The sequence below is a fragment of the Wyeomyia smithii genome, chromosome 2 (genome assembly GCF_029784165.1).
Source record: "Wyeomyia smithii strain HCP4-BCI-WySm-NY-G18 chromosome 2, ASM2978416v1, whole genome shotgun sequence".
Classification (NCBI taxonomy): domain Eukaryota; kingdom Metazoa; phylum Arthropoda; class Insecta; order Diptera; family Culicidae; genus Wyeomyia; species Wyeomyia smithii.
The window spans coordinates 49063452-49078264 of record NC_073695.1 but is presented as its reverse complement, the minus strand read 5'-3'; the positions used below and the strand labels follow the sequence as shown (position 1 = coordinate 49078264).

The 14813-nt window shown below is 38.6% G+C and overlaps 2 protein-coding genes across 7 annotated transcripts in view; one reads left to right on the top strand and one right to left on the bottom strand.

The window, feature by feature from the left end:
• The window catches only part of LOC129722031 (protein furry), a 149925-nt gene that overhangs the window by 96772 nt on the left and 38340 nt on the right, over positions 1 to 14813 (top strand). For all 6 annotated transcript variants that reach the window (XM_055675213.1, XM_055675214.1, XM_055675215.1 and 3 more), the window contains 2 exons: positions 11366 to 11499; positions 12135 to 12233. In XM_055675213.1, the coding sequence (XP_055531188.1) occupies positions 11366 to 11499; positions 12135 to 12233 (233 nt within the window). The remainder of the gene's footprint in view (positions 1 to 11365; positions 11500 to 12134; positions 12234 to 14813) is intronic.
• LOC129722033 (uncharacterized) lies at positions 290 to 3450 on the bottom strand. The gene is made up of 4 exons (XM_055675220.1): positions 3057 to 3450; positions 2867 to 2994; positions 2374 to 2796; positions 290 to 1915 (listed from the first exon to the last, which is right to left on the bottom strand). The coding sequence occupies exons 1-4, from the start codon at positions 3153 to 3155 to the stop codon at positions 421 to 423; spliced, it is 2145 nt and encodes a 714-aa protein (XP_055531195.1). The 5' UTR covers positions 3156 to 3450; the 3' UTR covers positions 290 to 420.

Here is a 14813-nt window from a genome sequence, read left to right as displayed (position 1 = left end):
AGATTTTTCGAAAATTGCTTCTCCTGAACAATTCGCTCGATGGCACATAGACCACTCTGGTTCGCAACGGCTCAATCAATAACCATAAAGCGTAAAAATACAAATAAGGCACTTGTGGTTGATGGTACAAGGACGCTGCTACGCGGTTACAAATAAAGTTGCAGCCTGAAGTGTCGCACAAGGTGACTGAAAATTAATTGTATTTTAAAATAAAATAAAATGCATTGGTAATATGAATTATGATATAAGTTTATTATTCAGTTTTTTTTAACTTTCATAAAAATTATTGGTGTAAACAAAAAAATATGTGTGTTTTAAGGTTAATTTTTCATATAAGCTCTTAACACCATATCATTGGCTTAAAAAATTGCATGTTTGCGATAGGCGAACTCATGGCAGACTAAATATTGGTGGCATTTATCATTTCCTGGCGCCGATGTTGGCGAATATATCCCTTGCGGTATGGAAGGGCTGGCGAAGCATTTCTATTTCCCGACTTTTGGGACTGTGAGAACAGTAATGGCATCCGTCGGAATCGTCGCCCGATTCGCTCTCCTTGGCCAGTCGGAAGTGCTGAGTTGTTTCCCAGCAGGCACGTTGAAAGCTCTTGTAAGCTTCGATTATATCTCTTTTCCAGTATCGCGGCTTCGGGGAATAAAGCCCGTATCGGTCGTTTTCCAGCGGAGGTGGATACAGGAAGAGCGGCTCCATTAAAGGACTGGGAGGGGTATCGCGTCCTGCTGCGATAGTTGCATCGATTTTCAGTATAGGTGAAAGCTCCCGATTTGGTTGGTTTGAGTCTCTTCCTAGGAAAAGATCTTTTGAAGAAACCGAGGTTGATTTTTTATCTACGTAGCTAACATTTGACAGGTTAAGAGAATCTGAATCTTGTTTATTTTGCTTTGATTCCTCCATAATTTTTGCAAAAGAATCAGAAGCAGCAACTGGTATCGGAGAATTTTCATTTTTTTTACTGTGTTTGTTTTCTGTCGATAGTCCAAAAAAATCCTGATGGGAAAATGACAAACTGCCATCCAGTGGTTTCGGTACAATGTTGAGAAATGAGTCTCGTTCTTTTCGTTGTGGATGTTTGCGACTCACCACCTCTGGCGGCTTGAGTGAATAAGCATCATTTTTCACCGCAAACGCTGGTTCTTGTTTAATACGTTTTCTTCGGAAAACCGGAGTGGTTTCCAACTTCTTCTCATCTGGCACGGGGTAAAACCTGGGTACCGGTAACATGTCTGGGGGTTTGTTTTTCAAAGTCGTCGTCGATTTTTTGTTGTGTTGTTGTACGGCGTGATTTGGCGGTACAACAGTACCGAAAAAGTCGACTTTCTGTCGCATTTCTGACATGGCTTCCAGTTGTAGGTCAAAATTATTCGTTTGCAGCCATTCACTACACTTACGAAACGTCGTTTCTCGAGCAGGGTTCGGTTGGCTGAGTCCATAGAGAATGTCTTCATCGTCCTGCCGAGGCATCATTGCAATTTTTAACAATTTTGAACTGGTCTGCCGTCGGCTGGGAGATTCGTTCGGGTTTTTAGCGGCAACCACCTCTGCTTTGTGTTTGCGTTTCAAGCAATTCCGGTACTGTTTTAGACAGCGAGACAAACAATTCCGTATGATTGGCTCATTTTGCTGGGTTAGCAACTCATTGTTGGGAAAAGTCACAACTATTAGAAAATCTATAGCTTGCCGATGTTGGGTAAGAATTTCATTCACTGTCGGTAGCAGTGTGCCGGCGGGTTGACCGTTTATAAACGTAACCTGTATCGGTTCCAGCGCTGGACGTGCTTCACGACGACTGAAAAAGCACTCAACAAGAATGCCGTCCTTGCGGCAAGTGATCACATCAACATCCGATTCGGTTAGCCCATAGAGCTCGCAATACTTTGGCAGCAGGGCGGCAATCCTGTAAACAATGGAATAAAAAGCAACCGGCGAGTAAAGATGTATTCTGGATTTATGTTTCCAATTCGATGAGATTTATGGCCCATATAGAGTCCCATGAGTATGAATAATGCTGCAGACGAGACGTTGACACGTGGAGGGATGACCGAAGCCGAAACAAATTGATTCATATTAACTGATTCTTTGTGATATTTTTTTCACAGTACGAATTCAATTTAGGTTGCTGTCTTGAGGTGACAAAAATAATATTAGGAACTATTGCTACTTATTCATTTCAACTGCTGAATCAAAATGATAAAAATCAAAAAAATTAAAATGTATAGTTACTACAAAAGGTGTAAAACTTAATAAAACTCATTCAGGTCTGTGTATAACAAACAGACGATAGAGTTCCGAATCAGAATAAAGCATCAAAGCTTTACTTTGCTATGAAAATAATCACAAGATTCATTCACTCACTTCTTGCTCCGGAAAACTACCTCCGTTGTGGTAAGATCCTGCAACGTAAACGACCGGTCGTGATGGATCAGTGCAAGTAAACGCAAATCTGCCAGAAGCCGGCGGTAATCCTGTTGGATCCATCGGCGATTGTGTTGACGCTCGGGTTCATTGTAGAAGATGTTTTTCAGTGTGACAGTTGTGCCTCTGGTGTTGCGAGTATGAAGATACTGGGACACAGACTGGAAATTCCGCTGTGATCCTGCAACGGACTCTTGTTTGAACAGTCTGGAGGAAGATTTAGTGTCTACCGGTGCGTTTATATCGAGCGATTCGATTAAAACTTCCTCACACTGGCCGATGATTTCCGATAAGGACGAGCTGGTCAAGCGGGCATACCGCTTCGTTGGTTTCTTTTTTTCGAAGTCAATGTTCAGCACGCAGCTAGGAATACATATTTATAACCAAAGAAGCAGCTGAAGTTTTGTTGTCAACCAATACGAGTAATGCCTACCAATGTCCAATGCTCTCAAGGTCTTCCCTGCTAATTCCGTTCCCGTTATCCAATACTTGTAACCAGAATAATTCCAAGCAGATTCGAATTGCGATGCAGGAGCTGTTTGCGTCAAGGGAATTTCTTAGCTGTCGAGAATAATAGCAAGCCAAGTTGTAAATGTCTGCAGTTATTCCACACACATACTTACCAGTGCGATTACAATTTCGGCCAACGATTCCATCGGTTCTGACCCGCAAGTCAGGTCAAAGGCAAACAACACATGGATGACTTTAATATCTTTATTCATAGCACGTCTGGGTTGGCCATGGTTGGAAGCATTCAACGTACAGCAACATATTAACAAGGACGAATGAGTGAGATAGACGAATATGAAGCTTTGTTTGCTAAAAGGTTGTTAATCTTCTGATGGGTCTTCATTTCGCATGATTGCTGGTGAATGTGTGCTTCCAGTGTTGGCTATTGAGTGCATTGTCAATAATCCGCTATTGTTATCGTTGACAGTTGTGACATTAATAAATGATTTGCTCTTGATATTGATTCGTCTCTATTTGAAAGTGTTTAGGTAGTATCAATTCGGACTACGTCGGTGAACATCTTAAATGGGATATGCCTCTGTAAATATATTAAACATAAACGACACTTAATCTGCTTGTTATTTTATTTGCTTGATTAGGAGTCAATTCGATGGAATGAGGTTTTCGATTATTAGAAAGTCTTTTTGTCGGGTAGTTCGTTTGTTTTTGATAAATTATAGTTTTAAAATAATACTCAAGGAAAATCAATAATTTTTCACGTACACTGGGGTCTTTTTTTACGCGGGTTATTTTTATGCGGTTTTTTATACGCGACTTTTTTTACGCCTTTTTTTTACAATAACGCGGATTATTTTTACGCGTTTTTTTGTAATAACGAGGATTATTTTTACGCGAATTGGAAGATTATTTTTACGCGGTAATTAATAAGTTTAGTATAAGTAAATCCAATGAAGTAAAAAATCAATCATATGGTTCATGACAATAAGATATTCTGTTTTATTAATCTAAATAATGCATACTTTTAATATATTTGCTGTTATTATCAAAGAATAGGCAATTTCCGTTGATTCAGGAAGAAGAAACAAAAATACATTAATAATTGTATAACGATACGAGTCAGGGTCGTTGCGATTACTTTCGATTAAGGAATGAAAGCTTAAACATGTAGCAAAATTATTATAAAAAAAGTTGTTGTCATTTTCTTCAATGAATTTTCATTTTAGAAGCACTATGAACTCATTTCGTGTGTTTAGTTACCATTTTTACAGCATTTTTCAAGTTTATATTTACTTACGTGCCATTATTTTTAATCGGAACTTTTTATTGAATGGAGTTTTTTTACGCGATTGTTTAAAGTTACGCGGTTTTTTTATACGCGGATTTTTTCAACGCGGTACAACCAACCGCGTAAAAAAAGACCCCAGTGTACATATTCTAATTCGGAGAGAGTCAGTAAGCAAAGTTGGTCAAAAATTGCAAAACTTTTGCGAGACCATCGCTTCTCTCCTGAATTAAAAAATCCGGAGGAAAAACAAACTAAGGCAATACTCTAAAGTCGCTTCTTACGCGGGGGATACGTGCCGCGTAAAATGAAACCTCGTAAATTCCGGAATCTGCGTAAAAACAAATCGCGTAAATTCCGGAATCCGCGCAAAAAAAACAGGTACACTGGGGTCTTTTTACGCGGGTTATATTTATGCTTTTTATTTATTTATAGAATATTTACTTTACAAAAGTGAAATTTCGGTGACAGACCGATCATCGATCCGGTACTGAATCCAGAATATGTCACCATGTTGCTCGATCTTGGGCTGCTATCCTCCAATCGACAGCACACATCCATCGAATGCGGGGTCGGGATTCCTGCTAAATATAGCCATTGCTGGTCGCTCTTCCGTCATTCTGCCGTGTTTTATCCACTTGAATATATCCGCCAAACACCTTGTTCTAGTTTGTCACCAAGGATGGAACGCAAGATCCTATGCTCAAAAACACCAAGAGCGTGCCGGTCGGCCTTTTTCAATGCTCATGCTTCATGGCCATAGACGGCCAATGGGGGAATCAGTGTTCTATAGACTGCAAGCTACGGTACTTAAGGTGAAACCTCATTTAATCCAAAATGGCCGACTTCGAGTCACCACTTCGAATTTTCATAAGCACAAGACTCGGAAATACTCTTTGCGTTCTCTATGAAAATTCTATTTTATGTTTGCTTCACCACAGCAAATATAAAATAACATTTTCACATGGAACGCATTAACTATTTCCGAGTCTTGCGCTTTCGAAAATTCGAAGTGGTGACTCGAAGTCGGCGATTTGTGGATTCAATGAGGTTTCACCTTAAGCTGGTTACGCAAGCCGTAGAAGGCCGTGTTTGCGGTCGCTTTCCGCCTTTTCATTTCACGGTTAATCTCGCTGTCGCACGTCACTCAGGTGAACAACTTCGTCGCTATTTCAAATGATTACCTGTTCGCTTACAATTTACTGCTTCTTAATCTCGACCTAGATGATTGATCCACAGCTCGTCCATTATTTTTAATATTCATCCTACTCCTTTTGACGGCTTTGTCTTCCTCGCCGTTCAATATCACACTAAAATGTTGTTTTTAACGCCTGGCCACCTCCGTTTTTCCGGTAATCAGGTTTCCCTCCCTGTCATGTACACGACAGGGGCTAACACGTTACAGTTCCGAATTCCTGAGTCGTACCGTGGATAAATCTCCACTGTAAGTTCAGGTACGTTTGAAAAGACTCAGGTGCCGAATATAAACAAATCGAAATCGATTTTTTCGATTCTAGATAATTTAGAAAGTGTTTTGTTTTATAAAGAGGAAGGTATCCATTATCTTGATAACTACCTTGACCCTATTCTGATGGGTTCTGTTTTATGTAGAGGTCCATGTCGTCAAGCAGAAAGTTTTGTCATGAACTGTTAGTGTTGGGTGAAAGCCAATTATTTCTGTAATTTCTAAGATAAATTCAACAATGCTGGAGTTTATGTTTAGAATTACCAAATTGATTAAAATCACTATAAGTCCAATTCAAATTAATTTTCGTGAGGTGTACATCTCGCGATGAAAAAATATGAGAAGGGTTGTTAGCGAAGTCACGACCGCAAGGAACCAGCCTTGTTACTCTCCTCAAAGTGTGGGAAGAGCAGAGTTAATATTTACCGCTAACTTCTTACCCAGCATGAAGGCTGCGTATAGCAACTTTTTGCACCATACTTCTTCATTTCACTTTGTGCTGTGTTTCTACCGCTTGCAGAAAAATAATACACTTGCTACTTACACCACAGCTGAGCGAACAAGAGTGATGAATCACTCTAATGAGAATACACAGGAGTACACCGCAGTGATCACTGCTGAGATAAATTCGATAGCATTCGAAGAGCCAACATGCGTGACGGGCGGCTGTTTTTTTTTCAGTTTCGAGATGCAAAGCAAACAACGCACTTTACTTTCCTACCTCGATGTTGCCTTCGTTTGATATATGTTGCTAGTAAAAGCCCTGCAGTGAGCTCTGTTGTATAGACATTGAGCGTAATGTCCTTTCGTGTGAGGAAGAACACACCAATTAATCATCTCTCTGGCGAGATGTTTCAAATTCCACCGCTGTGTTTTTCTGCAAGCTACTCAGATACACACGATTTGCTGCTCTCTTCAAGCAAATGCGACGCTTTGTCCACCAGTGTGAGAGCAATTGTTCTCCTACACGCTGGCGATTCTCTGAGGATGAATGACAAGGCTGCGTAGAACTACATATTGCTATTTGTTATAAAGGATGTAACGTCAAAAAATTCAATTTGCCGCATTATTTTAATCGTGTATAAAAAACCTGAACATCCCTCATTCTAAAGATGTGTGTATAGTATCATATCTTCCGTTTGATTTTAACATTTGCTCTTCAGTTGGGAAAATTGCGTCGAAGCAAGAGAAGCAACGCATCAAAATTCCCACAAAATTGTTGCAAAATTGTTGAATGTGGCCAAATCAACCGTCACCAAAGTAATAAAAGCGTTTGGAGAACGTTCGTCGACTGCCAGGCAGCCAGGATCGGGGAAAATAGAAACCTGAAGGCCACAAAAAAGACGACAGGAGTGGTCAGCAGTTTCAAGCGGAATTCATACCTTTTCGTTCGTGATGTCGCAAGCAAGCTGGGAGTATCGTCTACAACTGTGAATCGAGCTAAAAAATGAGCTGGACCAAAGCCAAACCGGATGAGCCAAAAAAGTGGTGATTCCCAATCGTGACGATAAGCAAACCATATCTGCTAGACAACGATCGCGAAAGCAGTGCTGACCCACGATGTTTGATTGCGTGTTATAGGATGATAAAACTTACGTCAAGACAGACTTTAACTAACTTCCTGGACAGGATTATTATACGGCAACTGGAAAAGGAAAGGTACCAGAGATTTTTAAATACATTAAGCTGTCCAAAACTTGTTTGACCAATTTTTGGCCGTAACACCCTCAATTGCTTGCATTATTGCATTCTGTATTTATTGCATTATTGCAAGCCATAAAGGATAAGTTTAAAGCATACTTCACTTCACTTCACACACACTTTCAATAAGTCTTCTCACGCTGAAATCAGGTACTATGGATTATCTTGTATAAGCATGTTTAATGCAAATAACACACCAATAAAACACTTTGGAAATAATGCGGTGGCTCTGAAACGATTTAAACTGGCATCTGGGTTGACTCCTGGATTTCATTCCGGAAATACTCATATTCTGTTGTATTTGACTATTTTTGAGTGTTTTCCAGTTACCGAAATTTGCCACTATGGGTTACAACATCGCATCTGCGTTTGATTTTAGGCCTCTTGGCATCATCCCGGTTGCAGAAATAATCATATTGGGTGGTATTTGGTCTTTTTTACTGTTTTCCAGAGAGCAAAACTCGCTATCTTTTATCCTAAAATGGCATCTGGAGTCGATTTCTGTTCTGTATTATTCTGGTTCCAAAATAGCCCTATTGTGTGGTGTTGGGTCATTCACGGAACCGGAAGTTGTCACACGGATTTTCAAAATGGCGTCTAGATTTGATTTCCGGTTTTCGAGCATCATCTCGATTCCGGAATGATCATTACGGCGCGCATAGAATTCATGAGATTGATAGCTTCCATATCGGTACGTCGTGTTGAAATCGTATATAGCTTGCTAGAGGCTAGCTATCCGGCAAACTTTGTCCCGCTCATTTATACTTTCTTCATTTAATTAACTCTTGCCACTAAGACGTGTTCACCTTTTTCACCAAATATTCGTGACATCAGGTTTTTCAGGTGTGTTTTTCGCGGTATCGTAGCGTTTTTTCTTTTAGAACACACGAAGTCTATACGAGAGACGTCGCTACTTGATCTGTAAGGTAGAAAACTAAATGTCCGGTTGACCAAACCCCAACAAACTCCGTGTCGATACATTCCATGAGGTCGTATTATCTACACTGTAGATTCTACAGATACAATAACGCGCAATAGTTTTCGGTATAAAGAGGATCACCTTACAAGGAGATGTTCGATTAAGTCCAGTATCTTTGCGTATGCTCATTATTGCGGTGTTATTTCATTGACATTTGGTCTAAAGAACCCGACACTCGAAATCAGTGAATCGTTTACCAAAACGAACCCTGCTGTATACCCTGCCCTTTCTCCAACATCCCAGTGATTTCTCGTGGAAGTGCAGAGGTGTTCTCGGCTTCCAATGAAGCGAGTATCACGTCAACATATTCCCATACAAACTCCTTCTTTGACCTGCATTCGGATGCGGCCGGCGCTGGTATTGCCTTACATAAAGATTAAGATATCCAGTTTTTACACATTGAGGATGCATGTTGATCCCGAGCATCATCTGTTGGTTCTCTGTGTAATTACAGCTGATCTGGCAATAACGGAGTAGTAACCGCGTGCGATCAATCATGCTCATGCTCATGCTCATGCTCATCATCTCGATTCCGGAATGATCAGCTTCTGATTACAGAAATACCCATATTGGATGGAGCTTAACCTTGTTTTCAGCTCTGATTCGTCGAAATCTGCGTTCTAAACATGTCTCGACATTTTTCAATAGCACAATTGTTAGTATGATAGAATCACAATTTTGCCGCACGATGATGGATGAGTTATAATCGATTGTTGTAAAAACAAAAAAAATCGTTTCAAACCAAAATCATAATAACACGCGTTATGAACGCCCTCAAAACCCCTCGCAATTAAATTTACATGACGATCGGAATTAAGGTTTCTGTTTTTCAATAGGAAAAATTCACTTGCCCGAAACGCGAATGTCCTAGATACAAATTTTCAAGATGACTTATTTAATAGTTAAAAATAATGAAGGTTGATGTAATTCCCCCTTCCTACGCCACTGAGTTAAGAAATCAAGGTCACAGGAATATACCTTTTTTGAGAGCTCTCGTGTTCAAAATAACATGGTAATCGTATTTTGTGGTTAGGAGTTTACAAAGAACAAAATCGCTGTTCCTGCCCTCCCCCTTCCCCTAACTATGCCACTGAGATATAGCAGAATATCAAATGACAGGGTGATGTCGCAAAACCACGTTTTATACTAGAAAATGCCTGTATGCTAATTTTTATGTTGAAGTTTTCGATAGTTTACAAATAATGATATTACTTTTATAAATAAACTTCATAGGAGTTCAAGAAAGCTATTCATTGCAAAATCGATTCACATGCAACCGCCAGGTCAATTTGATTCACTTGCCTCTCAGTCGGCATCTATTATTATATACATACTTTTAAATGTAAAAACAATCTTTCTCAGGTACAAATTTTCATCATCAGGATTATGACGTAAACATTATGATTTCGACAATAGTTAATTATTTCAAAGGGCCTGCTTTTCAGAAACTTTGCAAGAATTGTCAAGCTAAGCAGGTTTTAGTTTGTATGACGCTATGGATGGAGAAATATAGGAATATAGAACAGAGCGTTTTCTTACACCTTAGTATTCAAAATGACAATTAAGTTATGATTATACAAAATGATTTTTGATTTAATAATTTAACATATACTCTCGTTCATAATGTCCGGACGTTACTTATTAAATTCAATTCACAGGCATCTATTATATTCTTGTATTCTAATTGGCATGAGTTTTGTTATGAAGCGAAGTCCCGAAAAAAAATGAAAGAAATGAAAGCTTAAGGAAATATACAATCAGTTGATGGAAAATCATGTTTCTTCATTCAAGTATTTACGTTGATAAAAGAACGCATGCAAATTCAGAAAGTATATGGAAAGATGCAATCAGTTGATGAAAAATCGTGTTTTTTTTTTAATTAATGCATTTACCTTGATAGACGAACAGCTTTGCTGGAACATCTCACTCGCAAACTGGCGCCAGACGCATTTCAACCTCACACATACTCACATAGGTCTAAGTTCAAGCAACGACGAAAACAAAAACCGCTCACCTGTAGGTAGAACTAGAGAGCAAAAGTTATGGGCCATTTTACGCTACCATCTAACCGTGCCCAAAATTTGCCAATGGTGTCAATTCAGCATCATATTGCCGATGGTGAAGCTGATACTGTCAGACATGAGATTTTTATCGTGGTATTCTGCCTCCGTTCACTGGGTGCCGTACGTACATTTTTACGCCTAGCGAGAAGGTTGAGATTGGGTGGATTGTTCATTGGCGCAGAAAAGCGCCTTAAGGTGAAACGGGATTGTGGCCTTTTCCTATACAATTTTGAGGTTAGAGTTCTTTTTACTTCTGTATTTTGATCGTAAAAAATTCGGCTTCCACTAAATAAACAGCACTCAAATTGCTAATTCAGGCATGCAACAGTTGTGAAAACAATTGATCAAAGTTTCATGTACGTAGTCTTCATAAATCAAGAAAAAATTAGATTGCAAAATTCGAGTTGATCGCGACCACGTCCCGTTTCACCTTAAAGTCATAATAAAAACAAATCGGATCATTCGAGCGTGCCTCATACGTGGTTGCCGTTTTTCGTCGCTTCAGTACCTGCTGGTAAAATAAACTGCCCTAGTTATAGATGGCGCTGTAATTTTATTACGCTTGCGAAGCGTGTTCGGTTTTTCAAATTCTTACAGGAACAATTACTGTGTGCATATTTGCAAGTAATGCAAAAATGAACGTGGATTTTATAAAAAGAAAATTAAAAGGAAGATAATCTTGCTTATAGGCGGTTTTCCTTATTTTACATGCTTGGCAAAAGCAGGAGATGATAGATTGCACAAAAGTCTCACCTTTCTAGCAACGTATTCGTAAAGTTTTATTCAACCACTTGTTCCAGTGTACATTCAATGTTCAGTTCAACCGACCAATGATGCACGCAAGAAGTGGCATCCAATAATGGCATTTGATGATAATTTCTCCACTTTCCGCTTCCAGCAAAAATTCCGTGTAGGTGTTTGCATAATATCGCCACAATTTATCACGTTCTCTCTCGTCATGCTCATTCCAGAAATAACACATCGCTTCCAGACCGCCCGTTCGGAAGTACGTGCCCTACTATTGCAATGTCTGCTGCCCTGGCTGGAAAATGTGGAACTGGTTGCAACCAGCGTACCTCCGGCGACGCCCCTCTCGTACATCATGGTGAGTATCGCCAAACGGCAAACGGGATGCGGAAATTGTAGTAAATTTTGAATAATTTATTTCTCGTTGATTTATCTTACCGATTTTACTAATCGCTCTGGAAAACTCTCTACATAATAAACGTTTTCTGTTTTGTATAGTACAGAAAACCTCAAATAATCATCATTTATTCAGAAAATTTTATCTTATGTGGCCGCAATTTTAAATTACCTATCCCTCAACCCCGAAAGCGGTGATGTACAAGGTCTTATCTCCGCGGGAAAACGCTACAATTAATAATAATCTAATTATTTTATTCAATCTGGTTTAGATGGTTTTCTGCGGTTAATTTGCTTCTGGCCACTGTTTCTCGTGCACAGCATAAATTTATCGTCATTTAACCTAGCCCGAGCATTATGCTGGCAAAATACTACGCACATACTTGAGCAAAGCTGGCCATTAATGCGACGATGATAAGCGTGATGTTGACATAAGCGTTTGGGTCAATTTGTGAGAGGAAACATTGCAAACAGCAGCTTTCTTTTGTTCGTTCATCGCACGCAGGACGAACGACTCCGTGTTTGCGAAACTTGGGAATGGTGAAACTGTGTTTCTGTTTAATATTTTTCTTTTTTCTTTGTCTCCCTTTTTTCTAGTACTATCCAGACTCAAGCACGCGAGGTCGACGCGAGGGTTCCGGTTCAACGGAAGCCACCGAGATGATTTTGAACAATTTGTTCTACATAACGGCGAAGGTAGGTACCGGATTCTGATGTTGTTTTTTCCAATTTCACTTGATTGGGACGGCTGAGGTACAATTATGTCCTTTGTTGGACTACTGTAACGATTACTGTGAATAATCATCGCGAATTTTTGGTTTTATCTGTGAATTCATTTTGTTTTTCTTGGCAATATCATGTAACAGCTTAGCCCACGTATTTTTTTTCTTTTCTTCGTATTTCCTCTTGGAATGAAAAGATTTTTACAATAAGCAATAGTTTTCTTTCAAATCGAAAATATTAAAAAAAGAAATGTTGAGTTATTATGTTAGAATATAATTATTCCACATGTTTTGTTACGCTGTTACTCCATTTTCACGGTAGACTCCGCTATGGAAACACTAATGAACATCGTTGAAGTTAATTTCCATCATATCTTTTGATTATCCCAGTAATTAATTGACTGATATTATGTGTTGAGCATCCACCAAAAGACGAGTTGTTTACATCGCAAATCTGCGAATTACACTGTTAATCAGGTATTCTCCTGAATCCCATTGTTTACTTCAGTATCAGGGATAAGACCTTTCGTGATCATGCTAATATGGTTTGATTATAATGAGTCGCCTGTTACAGAAAGCCCTCTTGAGGGAGGCACTTTTGCTGAACTGAAGTAAATTATAAAGAACAGAAACTGGTTTCGGTAAGATTTTTTGCTCGCATCGAGTTTGTGATTGGGACCAAAAACAGTATTAAATTAACATTTGTTCAGGTTTAAGTTGGCGTTATCATCGTTTGTGAAGCAAAGGACACGGTTTCCGTGCAAAACACTTGGTTCCAAAAAAAAAAAAAAAACAAAAACTAATTTGAATTATTTATTTGGCGCGAGAAGATAATTTCGTTGGAAAGTTTATTACGGTATGATACTCTGCAGAATAGCAGAGTCTTGCACTGGTTCAGGGAAGAAAAATATTGAATGCAATGTAACTTGCGCACATATTTTCACCAGATGTATAGATCACAAGATAGTTAGTCTCGACTTCTTAATCATCTGCTCAGCATTATTAGTTTACGATGACCTGTAGACTGTTTGTGTGTAAACCGCAAACTTTGATCTGCAATGCAGTTCGTAATGAAAAATGGGTACATGAAAAGATTGAAAGCGTTGCATAAGATTATTGTTTATCTTCGAAATCATGATTGGCATTTTTTCTGCTTTACCTAGATTTACGAGAATTTTCGTATTCTTCGTTTCAAATAATTCTTCTAGATAAAATATTTAACTAACCTCGAATTTAAACTTGAAATTACCAAATTAGAATTGAATTATTCGGGATGGTCAACACTTTGAAACTCACAAATTCTCTCAAAATGACTCAAAAAACAAGACACTGAAAGCAAATACTTATTAATGTTCTTCTAAAAATTAGGAAATACAAATTGTGAAACAAGACAATCGAACATGGTTTTCCTATTTTGTTCATTTTCATTTAGATTTTTTATCCAGTGAAACAACATTGCAATTCCACAAAAAACGGGTAACCATAAAATCGACATTTTCTGATTTTGCTGCACAAATGTTCTCATGGGCTAAAGATGTCATTTTGTGCTATTAGTACTTTTTTGAATTACGACTGATTTGTGTAAAGAATATAGGTGTATAAAACAGTTTTGATGAATACAAATATTTTTAGAGCCAGCACGGTTTGTTTGATCGGAATGACGTTTTCGGCAAAGTTGTAGATTCCAATTTTGTCTTTCTATAAATAGATGAAGAGGTTGTTTATAAGACGCGACCGCAGGGTAAAGGTAGAAATACGACAGCCTGTCTTACGTTAATGTATTTCTTCCTATAGGTTTGGGAATACGATCGACATGTTCTTATGTCGATCCCCTTTGAGGAAAGAGTGAAAAAAATTGTGTTACATATTTTGTAAAGTCATTTGATTGTAAAGAGGTTAAAATTTTTTGGCACTTACGAGTTTTAGAAAATCTATAACGAGCGTCTTAGCAGAGTGATTGAGAAATCAAAGAAATAGTTATTGGTTTCCGTTACACTCTACTAAATTTTTAGTTTAGTAAATTTAGTAGAGTATAACGGAAACCGATAACTATTTCTTTGCTTACTCACGAGTTTTGTTATATTTTGTTGTCTATCTGCTGGGTGTTATGAACAATTTACTCTGTTGGTCCGTCCACTCCACTGCTGCAACTTTGCTGGTCGATCCTGTCCCCAGTAAATCATCCTTTTGCAACAGTGTCTGATATACCACTGCCATTATTGCTATCCGCTGCTGCTATCAGCTGCTACTAAGTTGGAATCGTTCTTCCCACCATTCATTAGTAAAATGATTGGCTTTAGCACAAGCAGGCTTATCTATAGTTCAAAAGTGCATTACCAGTTAACAAAGTATAATATTCTGTGGACCGTTTTGGGGAAAGTCAACATTGAGTGACCTATCAGAGGGAATTCGGCGTTTCAACAAGGTTTGACAATCTTCCAATCGATTACTGTAAGAATGAAGGAAATCCGTTGGAAACTGACTGAATTTAAACATTCGATAGTAGACAATTTTTGTGATGCTCTCAATGTTTTCGGTTTTTTTAATTGTGCCC

Bases quoted from the DNA above. Each gene is read 5' to 3' on its own strand.
- LOC129722033 (XM_055675220.1), bottom strand. From the start codon at position 3,155: ATGAATAAAGATATTAAAGTCATCCATGTGTTGTTTGCCTTTGACCTG. The intron at 2,797-2,866 runs GTAGGCATTACT...ATGTATTCCTAG, and splicing joins CTTGAGAGCATTGGACATTG to CTGCGTGCTGAACATTGACT. The intron at 1,916-2,373 runs GTGAGTGAATGA...CATTGTTTACAG, and splicing joins GTAGTTTTCCGGAGCAAGAA to GATTGCCGCCCTGCTGCCAA.